This window comes from Pyxicephalus adspersus, chromosome 9 (genome assembly GCF_032062135.1).
Source record: "Pyxicephalus adspersus chromosome 9, UCB_Pads_2.0, whole genome shotgun sequence".
Taxonomy (NCBI): domain Eukaryota; kingdom Metazoa; phylum Chordata; class Amphibia; order Anura; family Pyxicephalidae; genus Pyxicephalus; species Pyxicephalus adspersus.
Genome location: NC_092866.1, coordinates 55840675 through 55856847, shown reverse-complemented (window position 1 = coordinate 55856847; position 16173 = coordinate 55840675). Strand labels below are relative to the sequence as shown.

Sequence of the window (16173 nt, the reverse complement as noted above, 5' to 3'; positions counted from 1 at the left end):
AGTACTTCTGGGTATGGAGGAGTGTGCAACACCCTCTCTGGAACAGTGCTCAGATCTAACCCCCATGAGCAGACCTTAACATTCTCACAAGACCAAGGGAAGGACATCAATGTTCTCCTTAGCTTCTGAAACTGGAAATTTTCATGGCTGCATGTAACATGTCACTGCAAGGTGATCATGTTTCTGTAAATGTAACCCCCTTGTCATGCATTAACGGATGCAGGAACTGGTATGTGAGGCTAAAACTTTTAAGTTTAGGTAGAGAGTTGAGGGTGCAATTTTACATTTATAGACTACAATTACGTTTCCTCAAATTCAAGCTAGAACATAATTCCTCTTTAAGCAGACATAGGAGCTATAGACAAAGGTGCCCACTTACCTGTGTCTTTGGTGGAACTGGCTTTATGTTGGCAATATGGCTGGAAATAGGCAGGATATTCAGCTGGTCATCAATCACCATGCAGTTCTTACAGGAAGACAATGATAATATAAACCTGTTGGGATTGAAAATATATCATTGGATACAAATAATTTACCAAACCTATTAAATATTACAAATATACAAAACATACTATAGTAAGAGAGATCAGCACAACATAAAATAACCAAATACAGAGGAACAGAACATTTACCTTTCATTAAAGCGTCCTACAACGTCCTGGTGTGCTTCTGTTCTGTAGCGGGAATGAACATCCTACAATAATGATGGCAAGAATTAACCTTATTAGAAATTCCAATGTTTCAAATATGTCAGGTCCAAACACCCACCACAGCCCATCATGGGGGTGATTTTGTAGTAGGGGAAAGTTTCATAAAGAGAGGCAGTTTAAGATCAAGCGTTATGTTTTTGCTTTGCAACTCGATGCAAATGAAAGGAATCCTATGGGAATTGAATCTGATGCTCGCGTACATGAACACCAGTGGTACCTTCATAGTTGCAAACCTGTTACATTATTTTAAGTCCAAACTCCAGACACTCCAACATATCCTCTATCGTTACTGAGAAAACAAAATATTCTTTGTAAAGTACTGACAACATAACTGATGTATATAACCTGTGCAGACAGCAGGGGTGTGGGTTGGACATAACATATCAACATTGTATTTTCAGGACCTTCCTAAACAAGAATGTTATGTATATGGATCAACATTCTTGTTCAGAAAATAAGCTGTAGATACACCAGTGTTTCCCTATTTCAAAATTTTTAATAATTTTGTTGATTTCCTTTATATCCTGCAAACACGGCAGTAACCCAACACACACATACCATGGTCATGGTGTACAGCTGCTTAAGGGAGCTCATAGTACGCAGAAGAAGCACCACAATTCCACCACCTTCTACAGTCTCTATTGTACGAGCCAGCAAGTTGGGAGTTACAGCCTCAAAATCCTAAAAAGGAACCAAAAAATTAAATTTTATACAAAATTGATCACATGGGATTGACACATTCTGATAACAGCCTGTAATGGTTTTTTACTGTCGCAATGCATCATTAAGGGTTAAAGCTTGGTCAGATGAAGACTCACTAGTGTTGGTTTTTCCACAATTCATATTGCAAATATTTCCACCACATTAGTGTTACAACAATGCAATTTAAGCCCAACCAAGCAAAATTTGTAGTAACTAAATAGTGTACTGTACCCCATACATAGGAGGATGAACATTTTGTCCACTGACAGTTTAAGACTAGCAAGGTTTTGCATTCACAACAATATTTGCTCTTTAAAATAAAGTGAATTCATTCATTTTGCCCCCTTACCCTGACCTAAGTCATCCTATGAACTTCACAAACACATCCTCACCAGGATCCAAAGCCTGTGGTCTCTGCTGTTTGGTTATCCAGTGCCCTAACTATAGCTGCACCTGCACGTAACGGCCCCGCAGATATCCATGAGGCTGTGCCCCAAGTCAAGGGACAAACAGAGAGTGACCCCATAGAAGTTTATGGGGCTGTAATGTGCAGGCATGACCTGGAAAATGAACCACTGGATATAAAAAAAAAAAAAAAACTACAGCAGTCGAACTACAGCAGTAGAAGTCAAAAACAATAACTGTCCACATCCTTTAAATTCTGAATGACTTGTACATAACCCCCTTATGTACAAGTCATTCAGAATTTAAAGGATGTGGACAGTTATTGTTTCACGGCAGAACAAATGGCCTAAAAAAGATATATATAAGGAGAATCATCTGAGCCAGACGTACCTGTAAGACACACATGCCGAAAGTGTTTCCCAGAATTTTGTGGGTCTCGTTATAGTAACAATAGCGGATGTTGGTTGCAGCAATAAATAGCTCAAATGGGTCGTCCTCCTTGATATTCAGTGTTCCACTTTTGATCCTTTTCTGCAGTTTCCTCATTTTCTTTTTGCGGTTACTGCAGGAGAAAAGTCAGTGGGTCATACATCAAAAATCCAAAGATGTGTCGTGTTATACACAGAAAGCAACACAGAAAGTACCCAGCCTCAGTACTTCTCTCAAAAAACATCAACACTGATGCAAGCATTAGTGCAGCAGGGTGGATCAGAGGTTAGCACTCTGGCCTTTGCAGTGCTGGGTCCCAGGTTGGAATCTCGGTCAGGACACTATCTGCATTGAGTTTGCATGTTCTCCCTGTGTTTCCGTGGGTTTCCTCCGGGTACTCCGGTTTCCTCCACATTCCAAAAACATGCAGTTAGGTTAATTGGCTTCCCCCAAATTGACCTTAGACTGTGGTAATGAAATATGACTATGGTAGGTACAAGAATTATAATACGATAGATCTTTGGGGAAGTTAATAATAAAATTCACATCACTCTCCAGGGTGGGAGGTTACAGAGTGGGGTGGCCAGTACCCCTGGACAGGTTGCAATTGTATACACACCGCCCAATTGTATGCTGAACCTTCACAATTCAAAACAATGAAATCCAGCTAATAAAAGGGATGGGTCCGAGACAGGCAGACTGAGAAGGAAATGGCTGGATGATGATTTAAGTCCTCCAGCCAGGAAATAAGGCTGGCTGTATTTGACTTGCTGCAACTTCTAACACACACTATGGGAATCTCACAGTGTGCAGTGAGATCAGAGTAAGTCATTTCAGTACAAGAGAGGAGCCTGTACAACTTTGCAAGAGACAAAGCAAAGCTGGACTTCAGCTTTAATAACTTCAAAGAAGAAACAGCCGAGACTAAGGCTATGTACACAGGTTGGCAGGGATGGTAGTTTCCCAAGACAAACGATGCATGAACGAAAGCTGTACATACAGCACCATTCTGCTCTATGGAGAGGGGAGGAGAACGACGTAGCAGCACCCCGCTGTTCTCTCTCCCCTTCACTTTCGTTACTATCGTTCCTTGTCCGACGATCCACCAGGACGATCATTCGGATGATGAGTGCTGTACACACGTCAGATTCTCATCTGATATCAGCCCTGAGCTGATTATCAGACAAAAACCATCTGATGTGTGTAAGTAGCCTAAGGTGAAATCATTTCTGGTATGCATTACACAAATTAAGAAGCGTTACCTGCTGAAGCCCAGCTCTTTCTTGTAACACCAGAGCACAGAGGGCCGAGCTCTGACTGCTGCTTTGGACAGCATGTGATGAAGAATGACAACCTGCGAAGAGAGACACCATTACATTTTATTCTAACCAGAATAAACAGACAAGTGAGGAGGACATGCAAACAGCTGTAATCCACAGCATCTAATTAGACATCTGCAGCCCAACATTAGAAATCTGCTTCATAGAAGGAAAACTAACGCCAAGGAAAAGCTGTCATTGCCAGCTTATTTTAAAGGTGCATGTTCAATGGACAGCGCTACGTAATATATTGGCGCTAAATCCCATAAAACCGTTCTTTTATTATTAATAATAATAATAATAATAATAATAATAATAGAACCTCGGTTATCCGGCACCCACGGGGAATGGCTGATTCCAGAGAAGTGTAGATTCCGGTTAACTAAGGTTTCTCATCCAGCACTAGACTTGAAAGGGGAGACTTGTCCCCAATCACCTCAATAGCTAAATGGCTGTGAAAAGAGAGACCCTGATGACGCTTAAGCCATCATCAGGGTTTCCCTTTTCTCAGCCAATCATGGAGCAGAGCAACCAGCGGAGCTCTGCCCTGCCCTCCTGACAGCTCCGCTCTTCTGATTGTTCCTGCGGCCCTAGCAGGGCTATGGTATGTGTTCTTGGGTGCAGAACACATGCCACAGCTCCACTGTGCAGGGCTGCAGGAGCAATTATTAAAAAAGAGCTGTCGGTTCTACTGTATGTATGTGTGCGTGTGTGTATATAATCAAGCATGTGAATCAAGTAGAGAAGCTTGAGGCTTTTTATTTAAATCAGCACATTACAGCAGCCTTGAAGAATTTTGCACAGTGGTCCGTGAGTCAGAAAAGGTTGGCAACCACTGAAATAGAAGATGCTGGGGATTTTAGATTTACTGTACATCTAGAACACCGCTAATTACCTATTTGCCTTATCTTTTGCTCATGCAGACTTCTCTGTGTGACCCCCCACCACCATGCAGCAACCTTGGTACCTCCATGCTGTGGTCATAGACTGTAAAGTCACTCCATACAATTTGGGACCAATATTCCTGCATGTGAGGATACCAGGGACCCAACTTCAATCTGGATTGATGGAATGAAGAATACAGCAGTTGCTGGGTTTGCAAGGGAGGACGAAAGTAAAAGTCTTTATATGGGGTACCCTAGGGCAAACATAGCTCATGCAATGCTGGGGTAAACCTTTTCATTTCATTTTATACAACATTCCCGATCCAGAGGATGAGATATAAATTCCGATCTTCCAGCATTTCTGTGTATTGAGATTAGCAGACACATTACTCAGAATACAAACAGACCAAACCCCATTACCTGATCCTTGCCATGATCACCAACAATCACAAAGAAACTTCTGTGCTTCTCAGCAACTCCGTTCTCAATGAGAACCCGGATCCGATTATCAATCTTCTTCCTTTGCATTGTGGTCATTTTACCTGGGGGAACAAATTTCTCATATTCAGCAACTTTATTACAACATATCTACAAGAGTACAATATTAGATTTATACATTTGTTTTTTTATTTTTATTTGGCTGTTGCCCTCCACTTCCTATTCTTTAGCAAGAGACAATCTCTGCATAGTAAGGGAGTTCTCCTTCTAGATTAGCGTTTCTCACCCAGGGTTCCTCCAGAGGTTGCTGGGGGTTCCTTGAACAATGAGCAATTGGTGCCTCCCAGGTCAGTTTAAGTGACACCAATGATCTTTTTGGCTATCTGTAAGGGTGGCATTATTCCTAATGGCTAGCAATGTAAGAGGAATTCTTCCTACTGACCACCATACTAATGTACTGTGGATATAGTAATTATAGGACGGGCTCCCTGAGACCTGAAAGTTATTTCAAGGGTTTCCCCATGTTAAGGTCTAGAAAGATTGCCCTAGACCAGGGGTCAGCAAACTTTTTGGACCACTAGGTCATTTCAGGAGGTCACAAAGGCACACTAGGCCAGAAGAAACAAGGAGTCCAAGGAAAGGTTTTTTCCAACCGTGACTGCAAGCGAGCAGCCTCAGTCTTCCACTCATCCGCGGTGTAGTCTCTGTACGTGTGCCCGTGCTTGGCATCGAAATGCCCCTTGAGATTCGACCGCTTGAAAGTGCTGTTGGTGTCATTGCACACTAAACACAGGGCTTTGTTTCCACGTTGGATGAAGAATAATTTGTCAGTCCATTCAGGGTTTGAAGACACAACGTTTGAGGTCAACCTTCCAGGGACTTGTAGCTGCGCGTTGCTTCTGCTCTTTAGGCATAGTAATTGGAGTTATTGTGCGGGAACTCAATGATATCGCGGGAACTCATGATAACGCAACAATTCAATTAGGCCAGATCTAACTAAAAATAATTAGGGGGCTGGACTGGAATAGTGTCTGGGCCGTAGTTTGCCTACCCCTGTCCTAGACAGTTGTCACTAGGTATCACCTCCTGATAATCAATTTTTAGGTCACCTATGACTTTCAATTTGATAAAATGTGCTCACTAAGAACACACAGAGCAAGTGAATTTCCATGGACAGCCCTGAACCTGAACTGGGGTTCCAATCTGAAAACTTTTGGGATTTAGATACAATTTTCATCCAGATGATGAACAGCAATGACAGACCCATAACAGATTTACTTTAAAGAATAGCTAAACCCCCAATATATTATTTAGATGTATTAAATAAATCCGTTTTGTTTTTTCAGAGATACTACCCATAACACACTTCCTGTTCTTGAGTGACAACATTCTCCTAGGCTGGCTGTAGTGCAGTAACGGCTGCATCTTGAACTGCCGCTTTAGGGGAGATGTTACAAGTCGCTTCTCCCAGCGGCAGCCCCATTGAAAATGAATGGGTGCAACAGTAAGGGGTTCAAGACTGCAAATGTTGGTATTTCAGAACCGGCACTGTGGTACGAGTGACCAAGCAGCTGACAAAGCTCCAATGATGGGACTCATAGATCTCATGACTGATCAGAACCTGGCCCTACCGTACATGATTTATAGAGCAGGGGTGTCAAACACAAATACACAGTGGGGCAAACATAAAGACTAAAGATTGCAGGCCAAACTTGAAACTGAAATAGCACCCCTACTACAATTCCCTGGGTCAAGAAAACAGTCCAATGCGGGGCTTAATGTTATGAGTTGCTGGAACTCCCTCTTCACTGAAATAGCACACGGCTACAATACCCGGCATCTATGAAACAGTCCAATGCAGGGCCATGCATAGGCTGAGAGGCCGCTGATTTATAGATGCGAGTGATGCCACTACTACAATTCCCGGCACTACTTGCGTCTATAAACAGTCCAATGTGGGGCCATGCATAGGCAGAGAGCCCGCTGCTCTATAGACGCGAGTGATGCCACTACTATAATTCCCGGCATCAATGAAACAGTCCATGCGGGGCGATGCATAGGCTGAGAGGCCGCTGGTTTATAGACGCGAGTGATGCCACTACTATAATTCCCGGCATTACTTGCGTCTATAAACAGTCCAATGTGATGCCCGGTATTGTAGTAGCGGCGCTATTTCACTGCAGCAGTGGGCCAGCTGCAACTCATATTTAGGATTCCTTTGGGGGCCAAAAATAGGATGCTGTGGGACAGATTTGGTAGTAGCGGCGCTATTTCACTGCAGCAGTGGGCCAGCTGCAACTCATATTTAGGATTCCTTTGGGGGCCAAAAATAGGATGCTGTGGGACAGATTTGTCACCCCTGCTATAAAGAAACACCATTGTCACCGTATGATGATTAGGACTACAGACACCTCCCCTCTTCATTACATAAGTAGACAGTATTTTTATTTCAGGTAACTATAAAAGCTTCACTCACAGGACATGACAAAAACATACATGTATGCCCTGCAGAAACAGAATGCTAATGCAACCATCACATCTATAGGCTGCTATAGTTTACATGGCTATTAGATGGATTTCATAGAATTTATTTTAGATTTTAGAAGGGGGGGGGGGATTATATTTTCAGCTGCACACCCAGGCCAGCTGACAAATGCTTTCCTTCTATATCAAAACATAGACTTTGTACTGCAACCATAAAAATGGTATATAGTACATATCATGCCTGTAAGCTGCACTGTGACCCTACAGACAGACCCCCGGGTCACCCAGCTCACTCCCCCATTACATACCCGGCATGCAGCCATGCAGCCAGCGATACTCACATGTGGTAGCAGCTACTTCCCATCTAGTACAAGGACCCGGATATGACGGCAATCAGAGAACCGGAAGTGGGCGGGGCTTCTCGGATCAAACTTCTAGCCCGGGAAGATGCGGCTGAGAGGCAGGAAAATGGATAGTCAGTCTCCTGACACAGCAACACAGGAATGTGTCTGTGCGAATTATGTGTTCATGTTATTTCTGGGGTGTCATACCCTTATTATAGGACGATATGGGGGTGCAGGAGGGGGAGAGAGGTGATGGTGTGCACTCCTATTGTTAGGGTATATGGGGGTGCAGGTGGGAGAGATACAGGTGATGGGGTGCACCCTTATTGTTTTGAGGTAATATGGGGGTACAGGAGGGTGGAAGACAGGTGATAGGGTGCACTCCTAATAATGTGAGGTGATATGGGGTTACAGTAGGATGAGTTTGGTTGTACGGTATGCATTGATGTGACTTTTTGTAATCTTCATTATTGTTCGCTTCATCTGTTGCGGCAATGTTTTTTTTTTACCAGTTTTCGTTTGTTAACAACCTCTTCGGAATGGTTTGGGGATTTAATAAAAAATAATTTACCAACCGGTAATTTAACCCCCCTCATTGCCTTTGTCCTATTCTCAAAGTCAGATTCACATATTGTTATTTGAATGTATTATGTACATATTCCTTTTATGAATACATGGTCATGGTTTTTATTTCTTTTATTTTTTTTTAAATAGTCTAACATTTTCTGAATAAGCTATGGCTTTTCTTTAACATACTTCACTCATGTTGATTTACTGCCACTGTTCTACAGAACTCCTCTGTTTATTTGTAGTAGTGTTGTAGGTTTGTTCTCATTGTGCTGTGCTGCCTGATCTTGGTCCTATTGTATACAAGCACACTTCCACGTCCTGGCCAAACAGGTTGTCAGTTAGCTGTCAAGCTCAGTTGCATACTGATTCTAACACACCTGATGGTGATGGAAGTAGGTCCAGGTTGCCAAGCACAACATTAAACCACATTGACAAGCTAACAAGCGGGGTCAAGCACTCTTTAGAAAAAACAGAAATTTAGAAATGTTCTGCTCAACTTAATTTTGTTCATTAAATACTGGATTGTATGCATTATTTAGGTGTTTATACAATTCAAAAAGTACTAGTATATCAAACTTCCAGGGACAAATACACCTTGTGCTAAACATATTTTCTAGCTTTTACAGCCTTTCAAGGTGTTTATGCAGATTTCAATGCCATTTTAGACCTTGGTCCACTATATATTTACTTACTCACCTCGGTAGTGGAAGCACAGAAAGGTGGACTCCTCCTTAAACCAGAAGCAATATCATCCATGAATGTTGCTTTGAGAGCCAACCCCCTGACAACAGAAATCATAGGAAGAAATAGGCAATCTTTTCAATTTGAAGCATGTTAAGCAATATGGCAAAAAAAAACCTCTTTGCTATTTGTTCCTATAAATTAACTTTTATATGTATATGGACACACATATAAATGCATGCATACATATATGTACATACATGAGTGCACATGAAGCAAAACAAATATACACAAACAAATAAAAACTTACTCAAATGAGGGTGCTTCTTTGCAAAAGTGGCCGGCACGTTTTTCAACTGATAGAACACAGTTCACGCGCACATAGCGGGTCTGCATTGGCACACAACAATGCGCATCAAACAACTGAGTTTTAATAAGACAGTTGTGCTGTTTTTAGCCTTTCACCGCTTCTTAGAAAGGAACTGCTTAAATACATAATTTTGCAATTAAACAATATTGCTACAAACACAGCAAACACAAAAATTAACATTGACTTCTTAATTGCAAAATGCACACTGAAACATTTAAAGTTTAAAAAACAAAAGCAGCTATTGTGTTAAACGGTAAGCAAAGTATGAAATGTAGCAACATAGATTAGGATAACACACCAAACAAGAACCCCCCTCCTGGAAAAATAAAAAAAAGACAACACCCTTATATATGTACATCTTTATTTGCACAGCTGCTACAAATTTGCCTGTAATTTTGAATTGCACAGTCCGTGAAACTTGTCTATTTGTTTTTTTACAGTTGGACATTCCATAATAATTTATTGATATGATCCTTTAGACTTGAACACCAGTGAACAGCTAATAAAAAATAAATTAAAACAAGGGAGGAGGATTTAACTTTAAAGTAATTTATGAAATGTGTGTTTAGTGTAATGTTAATTTTTTTTTTTTTACAGGTTATCCACAATGAAAGGATGATTCCCACAGCTGCATGCATGTGATTAGCACAGCTGTGGGACTACTGACAGTGTGGGATCCCCAGGCACTAGGGGTTAAATGATGACAAGTCTCCCCATTCACTTTCAGTGCTCCATGGTTGGCTGAGCAAAGGGGATCCCTGATGATGCTTGAGCCGTTGAGGGTTTCCCCTGTTAATCCATTCATGAGGTTGCGGTGCCGTAAGCACAACACAAATGCAACCACTGTGGTGGCGCATCTCAAACTGACCTAAGCACTGACCTAAATGTTACAGTCAATCTACACAATCTCCTCTCCAAAAACACATATGTAATGCAAAGGCCAGCCACATTGAACAAAGAGGTCCACCTATGTAGTTATATCTAAAGCTGATTGTACTGTGAAATTGTCATTTATATGGTGAGCTTTAGTCATTATGTGACCATTTTGGACGAGTTTACAAAGGTATTCAGCTCTGTATGTAGCTAAGATATTAGAGAGAGAGTAAGCAGTTGCTAACCAATGTTATTTTAATGTTATTTTATATAGATTAGGGGGGTTTTGTTTGCTTGTTATTTGCTACGAACATGAGTTGGGTTAAAGAACTCGGTGCCACTTTCCATGGCACTGTGCTGGGATCCAGTGCTTGTCATTTCAGGCTAATATATACCCAGATTCTAAGAGCAAGGTATTGTATGTTCTATGGTTATATTTAATTATAGATTCATATGTTCTGATTTATTGACTTTTTTTTCTTCATTTTACAGCTATAATTGGACAGCATTGGGATTCTGATTTTGTTTCCTCCAGGTATCACCAAGAATGTTTAGCATTTAAAGCTATGGTTCCACAAAGCAGATCAGTATTTTTTGTATTTTATTAAAGTTATTTGTTAAAGCAGATCTAAATACATTGAATATTTTTTAAAATATATGTGCATTTTTACACATACTTTTTTAGATGAACAGCATTGCGTAGCCCATTACTTATTTACTTCATGCTTAGTTCATTACTTATTTACTGCAATACATTTTCTGCTTCTTTGTGTTTCAAGAATTCCAAGATTTCATGTACACATGTAGTGCAAGAAATACATAGGCAGCCCTTTCTGACCTCTCTGTGAAAATTCTACTAACCTGGAGGGCTCTGAGTTCAAGACAGTATGCAGCAAGAGAAGTTTAAGAAAAGTCAGAAACCCTTTGCGGAGTATATAGGTGTTATAGTAGGCAATTGAATAAAAAAGCTTTCAGATTCTGGCTCAGCAGTGACACCAGGCAATCACCCTTTTTGTAGAAGTTGCCATTTTTCATTTCCTGGTATATGTTTCTTTATGGCATATTAAAACTGCTGCATTGTAGTAACACTTTGGGGCATGTTGTGCTTTGCAGTGCAACATGTACAGTGTGCTGCCTGATGGCACATGCTCCTGTGTTAGGTAGCCCATTCATAGTTGACACTGTTGTGAAAGACCCTTAAATGACATCCAAAATATAAAAAAAACACACACCCAAAAAATGTCAGTGGGGGCAAGGGCTGTTGCCTAGCAATGGCGGACGTGAGGATGCAACTCCCTGCAGCTCTGTGCCTGACCCTGCTGTTTTACAGTCCAGCTGTTTTCCCACCATGCCATTCCTCACTTGCCTCCCCCCACCAAGCCGGGAAGATGCAGCACTCTTGCCCAATCCAAGCAGGGATCTCTCAGTATTTTTGTGGTGTAGAGACCCAGGGCCTCCAAGTTTTTAGTCAAAGATGGTACCCACACATCCTGCAGACCCTGTGATCCTGTGTCTCCCTCTGCAAGGATTTCTTACTACAAATTCATACAAGTCTTTAAAACTTAGAGCTCGCCCAGGAAACTACCCAAGGTTGCCTCTACCACAACTGCAGAAATAATATCAGGGTTGGAATCTCATCTTCAGATCTGAAAGCTACCATCACTGCTATCTTCAATATCCTATTGGATAAACCCGACAACAGCGCTGAGATAAAGTAAATCGTGTCCCTGACTTCATGTCACAGTCATTCGCTATGCCCAGTGATGTGATCGGTAGAGTTCACTGTTTTTGCTGTAACAATTAAGTGAAAAGCATGGATTGAAGGCCCATTTGATTTTGAAGGCGCTCAAATCCACCCATAGCTAGATATGTCCAGGCACATTAAAAATGCGCCTGCTACTTGACCTAATTAAGTACTGTCATGCTACATACAAATGGGGTCATCCTCATCACTCTGGAAGCAAGTCAGAACAGTCAGCACTGGGTGTAACGATCCCTAGTGTGACAAACTAATCCTCCACTTCTTGGAAAAGGACTGAACCTTTTTTCCATCTCTTGGATACTATTGAATGCCATACACTTTGCTAATACATGCTTACTCTCATTTACTAATGGTGATTACTGTCTTCAGATATGATATGGTTACTGTTATGGCGGGGGTATCTCTTAGACCTCTCCTGTCCAGGACTGAACAGCTGCACTAACACTAGTACTTATATTGTTTTTTGTTGTTTATGGTTGCTTAATATATATTTTTGATGTGGATCTTTGATGTTACCCAATCTTACTACTGTATCAGGCTTGAACTTTAGGGGCGAGTGTGCTTTATTTTTGATGGTCTAATGTAGGGTTTCTGCCCCACAGGGTGGGCACGCCTCCTTACCCCAGCCATTGCTAACTAATTCCCCCAAGTAGGTAGGTCCCATTGCTTGGTGGGAATTGAGGGAATTCCCTACATTTAGATATTTGCTATTTACTTCCTTTTCTGATTCTTTTCTCTGCTCTTTCCTTCCTCTCCCATGTTTAGGCAATTCTGTTTTTTTTTTGCTTCTGCACCACCTCCCCCCATTCTCTTATCTCTACCATTTTTTTTATTGATATATTGATTTATTCTTCCCTCATGGCCCATTTAAATATACTCTTCCTTATTACCAAGGGGTTAAATATTCCTGAAAAGGGGACTGCTCTTCTGTGTGATTTATGCTAACAAAAGGTACATGTTGCCTTTCTACAAGAAACAAACTTTAAGAGAAGTAAGTTATCCAAACTCATGGACCGATACTATACCTGGGCATATCATGGGTTCACGTCTGGTGCCAGACCCAGGGGAGTGAATGTTGTACTTTCTAAACACAGCTGGCAATTTATAGACCAATGGTCAGACCAATTAGGATGCTGATGGTAGAATGCTTTTTCTAAAAGGCATCACTTGCGTCTATAAAATGCAGGGCCATGCATAGGCAGAGAGGCTGCTTGTCTATAGACAGGAATTGCCAGGAATTGTAGTAGCGGCATTGTACTCGCGTCTATAGAACTGCAGCTTAATATGAATTGCAGCTGGCCCACCGTTACTACGAATTGCAGTAGCGGCCGACCAGCTGCAATTCATATTAGGAATTCTTTTGGGGGCCAAAAAAAAGGACGTGCTGGGCCAGAGTTTGACACCCCTGCTCTAGAGGGACGGTGCTTCTATTGGATGGTAATACCATGTGCAGCGTAAAATGAAGGACCAGGGCTGTCCGCGGCGCCTGACTTCTTCATGAAGGGTCTTTCCAATCCAAGTCGCTTAGTGACATCACCATGTAAAACATGACTGCACTCCCGGCGCCATTTTTTTTTGTAGTTACTTCCGTGTTTATGTTGTTCTATAGAAAATGGCGGCGTTCTAATCAAGGCACATGGCAGGAAATGTTTTATAAGTCTTGGTGATCAGAATCAAAAGTGATCAGGCAGAGCCTATAAGTTATCAAAATCTCTGCCATGGTGCATTGAACTTTAGATGTGGCCAGGCTACTGCTTATGTTGAAGTCAATAAAAAGTCTAACTGTACATTTAGTTTGATAAACATTAAAATGGTAATTATAAACAATCGTCAAATTCTAAAATAAACATTTGGTTTCATTATATTTGTTTACCCTTGTATCATAGCCATATAGAGCATTTTCTAGGTATTTCCTGTCTGTATGCACACAAAAAGTTGCTGCAAACTCCTAGTAATGAGCCATGGCTGTGCAACATGCTGCAGTCATAGGTTTGTGTGACAGGGTGACAACACAGGAGATGAATTGTCAGACAGCTCTCACCTCAAAACAGGAAGTAAAAGATGGCACTTTTGGACCTTTCTGGGTGACTGCATGCTAGGAATGATCCCTCGTATAAATCTCAGGGACCCCCTGAACCTGCAGAGTGATGTGATGGCTCTGGCCATAGGCCTCCACTGCCTTGGTATTGGCCTACCTCTTTGGAAGTTACATCCATCAATTTCTAGGGCTGTCACATAGTTGGATTTTTACTATCATAACTGCTAAGAATGGTACTTATTGCCAAATTTGGGAGGAGATCACAAGACATGTTCTTCCCCCGAAAAATGTGGAACACCGCTAGATTACTAAAGCTGGTGCTGCTTCCATAATACGGCCCTGATTTTCTTTGTGAAGCCCATCGAGGCATTTTAGCCTTTTCCTCCATACAGAACAGCTTCAGCTCTTGGATGTTGGGTTTCCTCACATGAACTGCTGGCTTTAAGTGTTTCCACAACATTCCACTTGGATTAAAGTCAGGACTTTGATTCAGCTATTCCAGAACATTAGTTTTTTTCTTCTTTGACCATTCTTGTGTGTTTAGGATCGTTGTCTTGCTGCATTACCCACTGTCTCCTGAGATTCAACTCACGGACAGAGGTCTTGACCTTTTCTTTTAGAATTCTCTGGTATAATTCACAATTCATTGGTATATCAATGTTAAGCTGTCCAGGCCCAGATGCAGCAAAATAGGTTCAAACTAATACAGTCCCACCACGTTTCACAGATGGGATGAGGTTTTTATCCTGAATGCAGTGTTTTTCTTTCTCCAAATGTAACGCTCTGGAACTTAAAGCTTTAAATTAAAGATAACAGACTGTTGATCCAGAGAACATCCTCTTGGGATCAGGAAAGAATTTTTTTTCCCGTTGGAGCAAATTGTACCAAGGTTTTTTTTTTGCCTTCCTCCGGATCAACTGTGTTCATGGCGTGGTATATCTGAGATATAATTATTTACCTAGTGGTTGAAAATGTCTTTTTTCTGCCTGACTAGGTAAGTGTTAAAGCGAATACAAAAACACTCTCCCACCCTGCAAAAGTGACGTTCCTATTCTTCAAGCTAGGTGCCTGTGGAATGATGAAACCCTTCAAGATGACAGTTCGGCACATTGCAGAAGCTCCTTCTTGCGAGATCTGGGATCCTCATGTTTAGCTGGCTGCCCACTGGTTCTAGACAGAGACTACCATTTCCTCTTTTCTCTATTTGTGTCTGGGTTTGCAACCCCAGGTAACTTCTATTCCCTAAAAGGGTAATGATGTTCCTGGAACCCACTCCAGAAGACAACCAAAGACATCAAAAATGAAGTCCTGGAGGCATCTCTTTCTTTAATAAACTTCTGTGGAATATTCACACCGCTCTGTCGATGCCTAATTTGGCAAAACACATCAGCACTTGAGACATATTCTCTGCACTTCTAATGTCCATTACCCCAACTTTTTAACGGACTACTACTACTGTAGATTACCTTTTGGTGAAAGTGAATGGATTGTATTTCCTTTAACACTATTTCAACATGTATGTTATAAAAGTGACCTAATGCCAAAAAGCTTCTTTCCAAGCCATTCCTGGGTGGAACAAATTTCCATTGGTATCAAAGACCAGAATTTTAATGTCCATGGGCTTATGTCCTAACTAGTAAAATGTTGCTGCCAGCTCAGTCACAATGAACGGGCTGTCAAAACACACCCCATATTTAATTACAATATAACATGCATGTTCAATGCACCACATTGTGCTGGAGAAAGGGAACATGCTCTAAAAGGTTTGCTAATCCTAGCCTTACAAGCCAGTATGTGCACAGTATAAATTATAGAAATAAAACATATTTTCTTATTTAAGTGTACCTTTTACATATTTTTTTTGACAGACCATAATTGGAGGTGCAACCTTTAACAGCTGGATGCATAAAAGCAACATTTTCATGGTCTATGCACAAAGAAAAAACTGTATACATTGAACATTAAGCTACGTACACACTTCCAATTATTATCGTTGGAAAACGAACGACGAACGATCCTGCACGATATATACGAACGATCGTATAGCACCGATCCTGCACATAGAGATAACAACACGATCGTTCGTAGATATTGTACATGTAGCTAGCTTGGTTCATAGTTCACAATCGCTAATCATATCTTTAGGGATTATCAATGCACTTTT

General features: G+C 41.3%; 1 protein-coding gene across 1 annotated transcript in view; it reads right to left on the bottom strand.

The window, feature by feature from the left end:
- The window catches only part of NAT10 (N-acetyltransferase 10), a 33440-nt gene extending 20213 nt beyond the window's left edge, over window positions 1–13227 (bottom strand). The window contains exons 1-9 of the mRNA XM_072422107.1: window positions 9277–13227; window positions 8982–9066; window positions 7713–7824; window positions 4870–4991; window positions 3509–3600; window positions 2208–2379; window positions 1269–1391; window positions 633–694; window positions 380–494 (exon numbers count right to left, since the gene is read on the bottom strand). Of these exons, the coding sequence (XP_072278208.1) occupies window positions 380–494; window positions 633–694; window positions 1269–1391; window positions 2208–2379; window positions 3509–3600; window positions 4870–4986 (681 nt within the window). The 5' untranslated portion in view covers window positions 4987–4991; window positions 7713–7824; window positions 8982–9066; window positions 9277–13227. The remainder of the gene's footprint in view (window positions 1–379; window positions 495–632; window positions 695–1268; window positions 1392–2207; window positions 2380–3508; window positions 3601–4869; window positions 4992–7712; window positions 7825–8981; window positions 9067–9276) is intronic.
- Between the last annotated feature and the right edge of the window lie 2946 nt (window positions 13228–16173).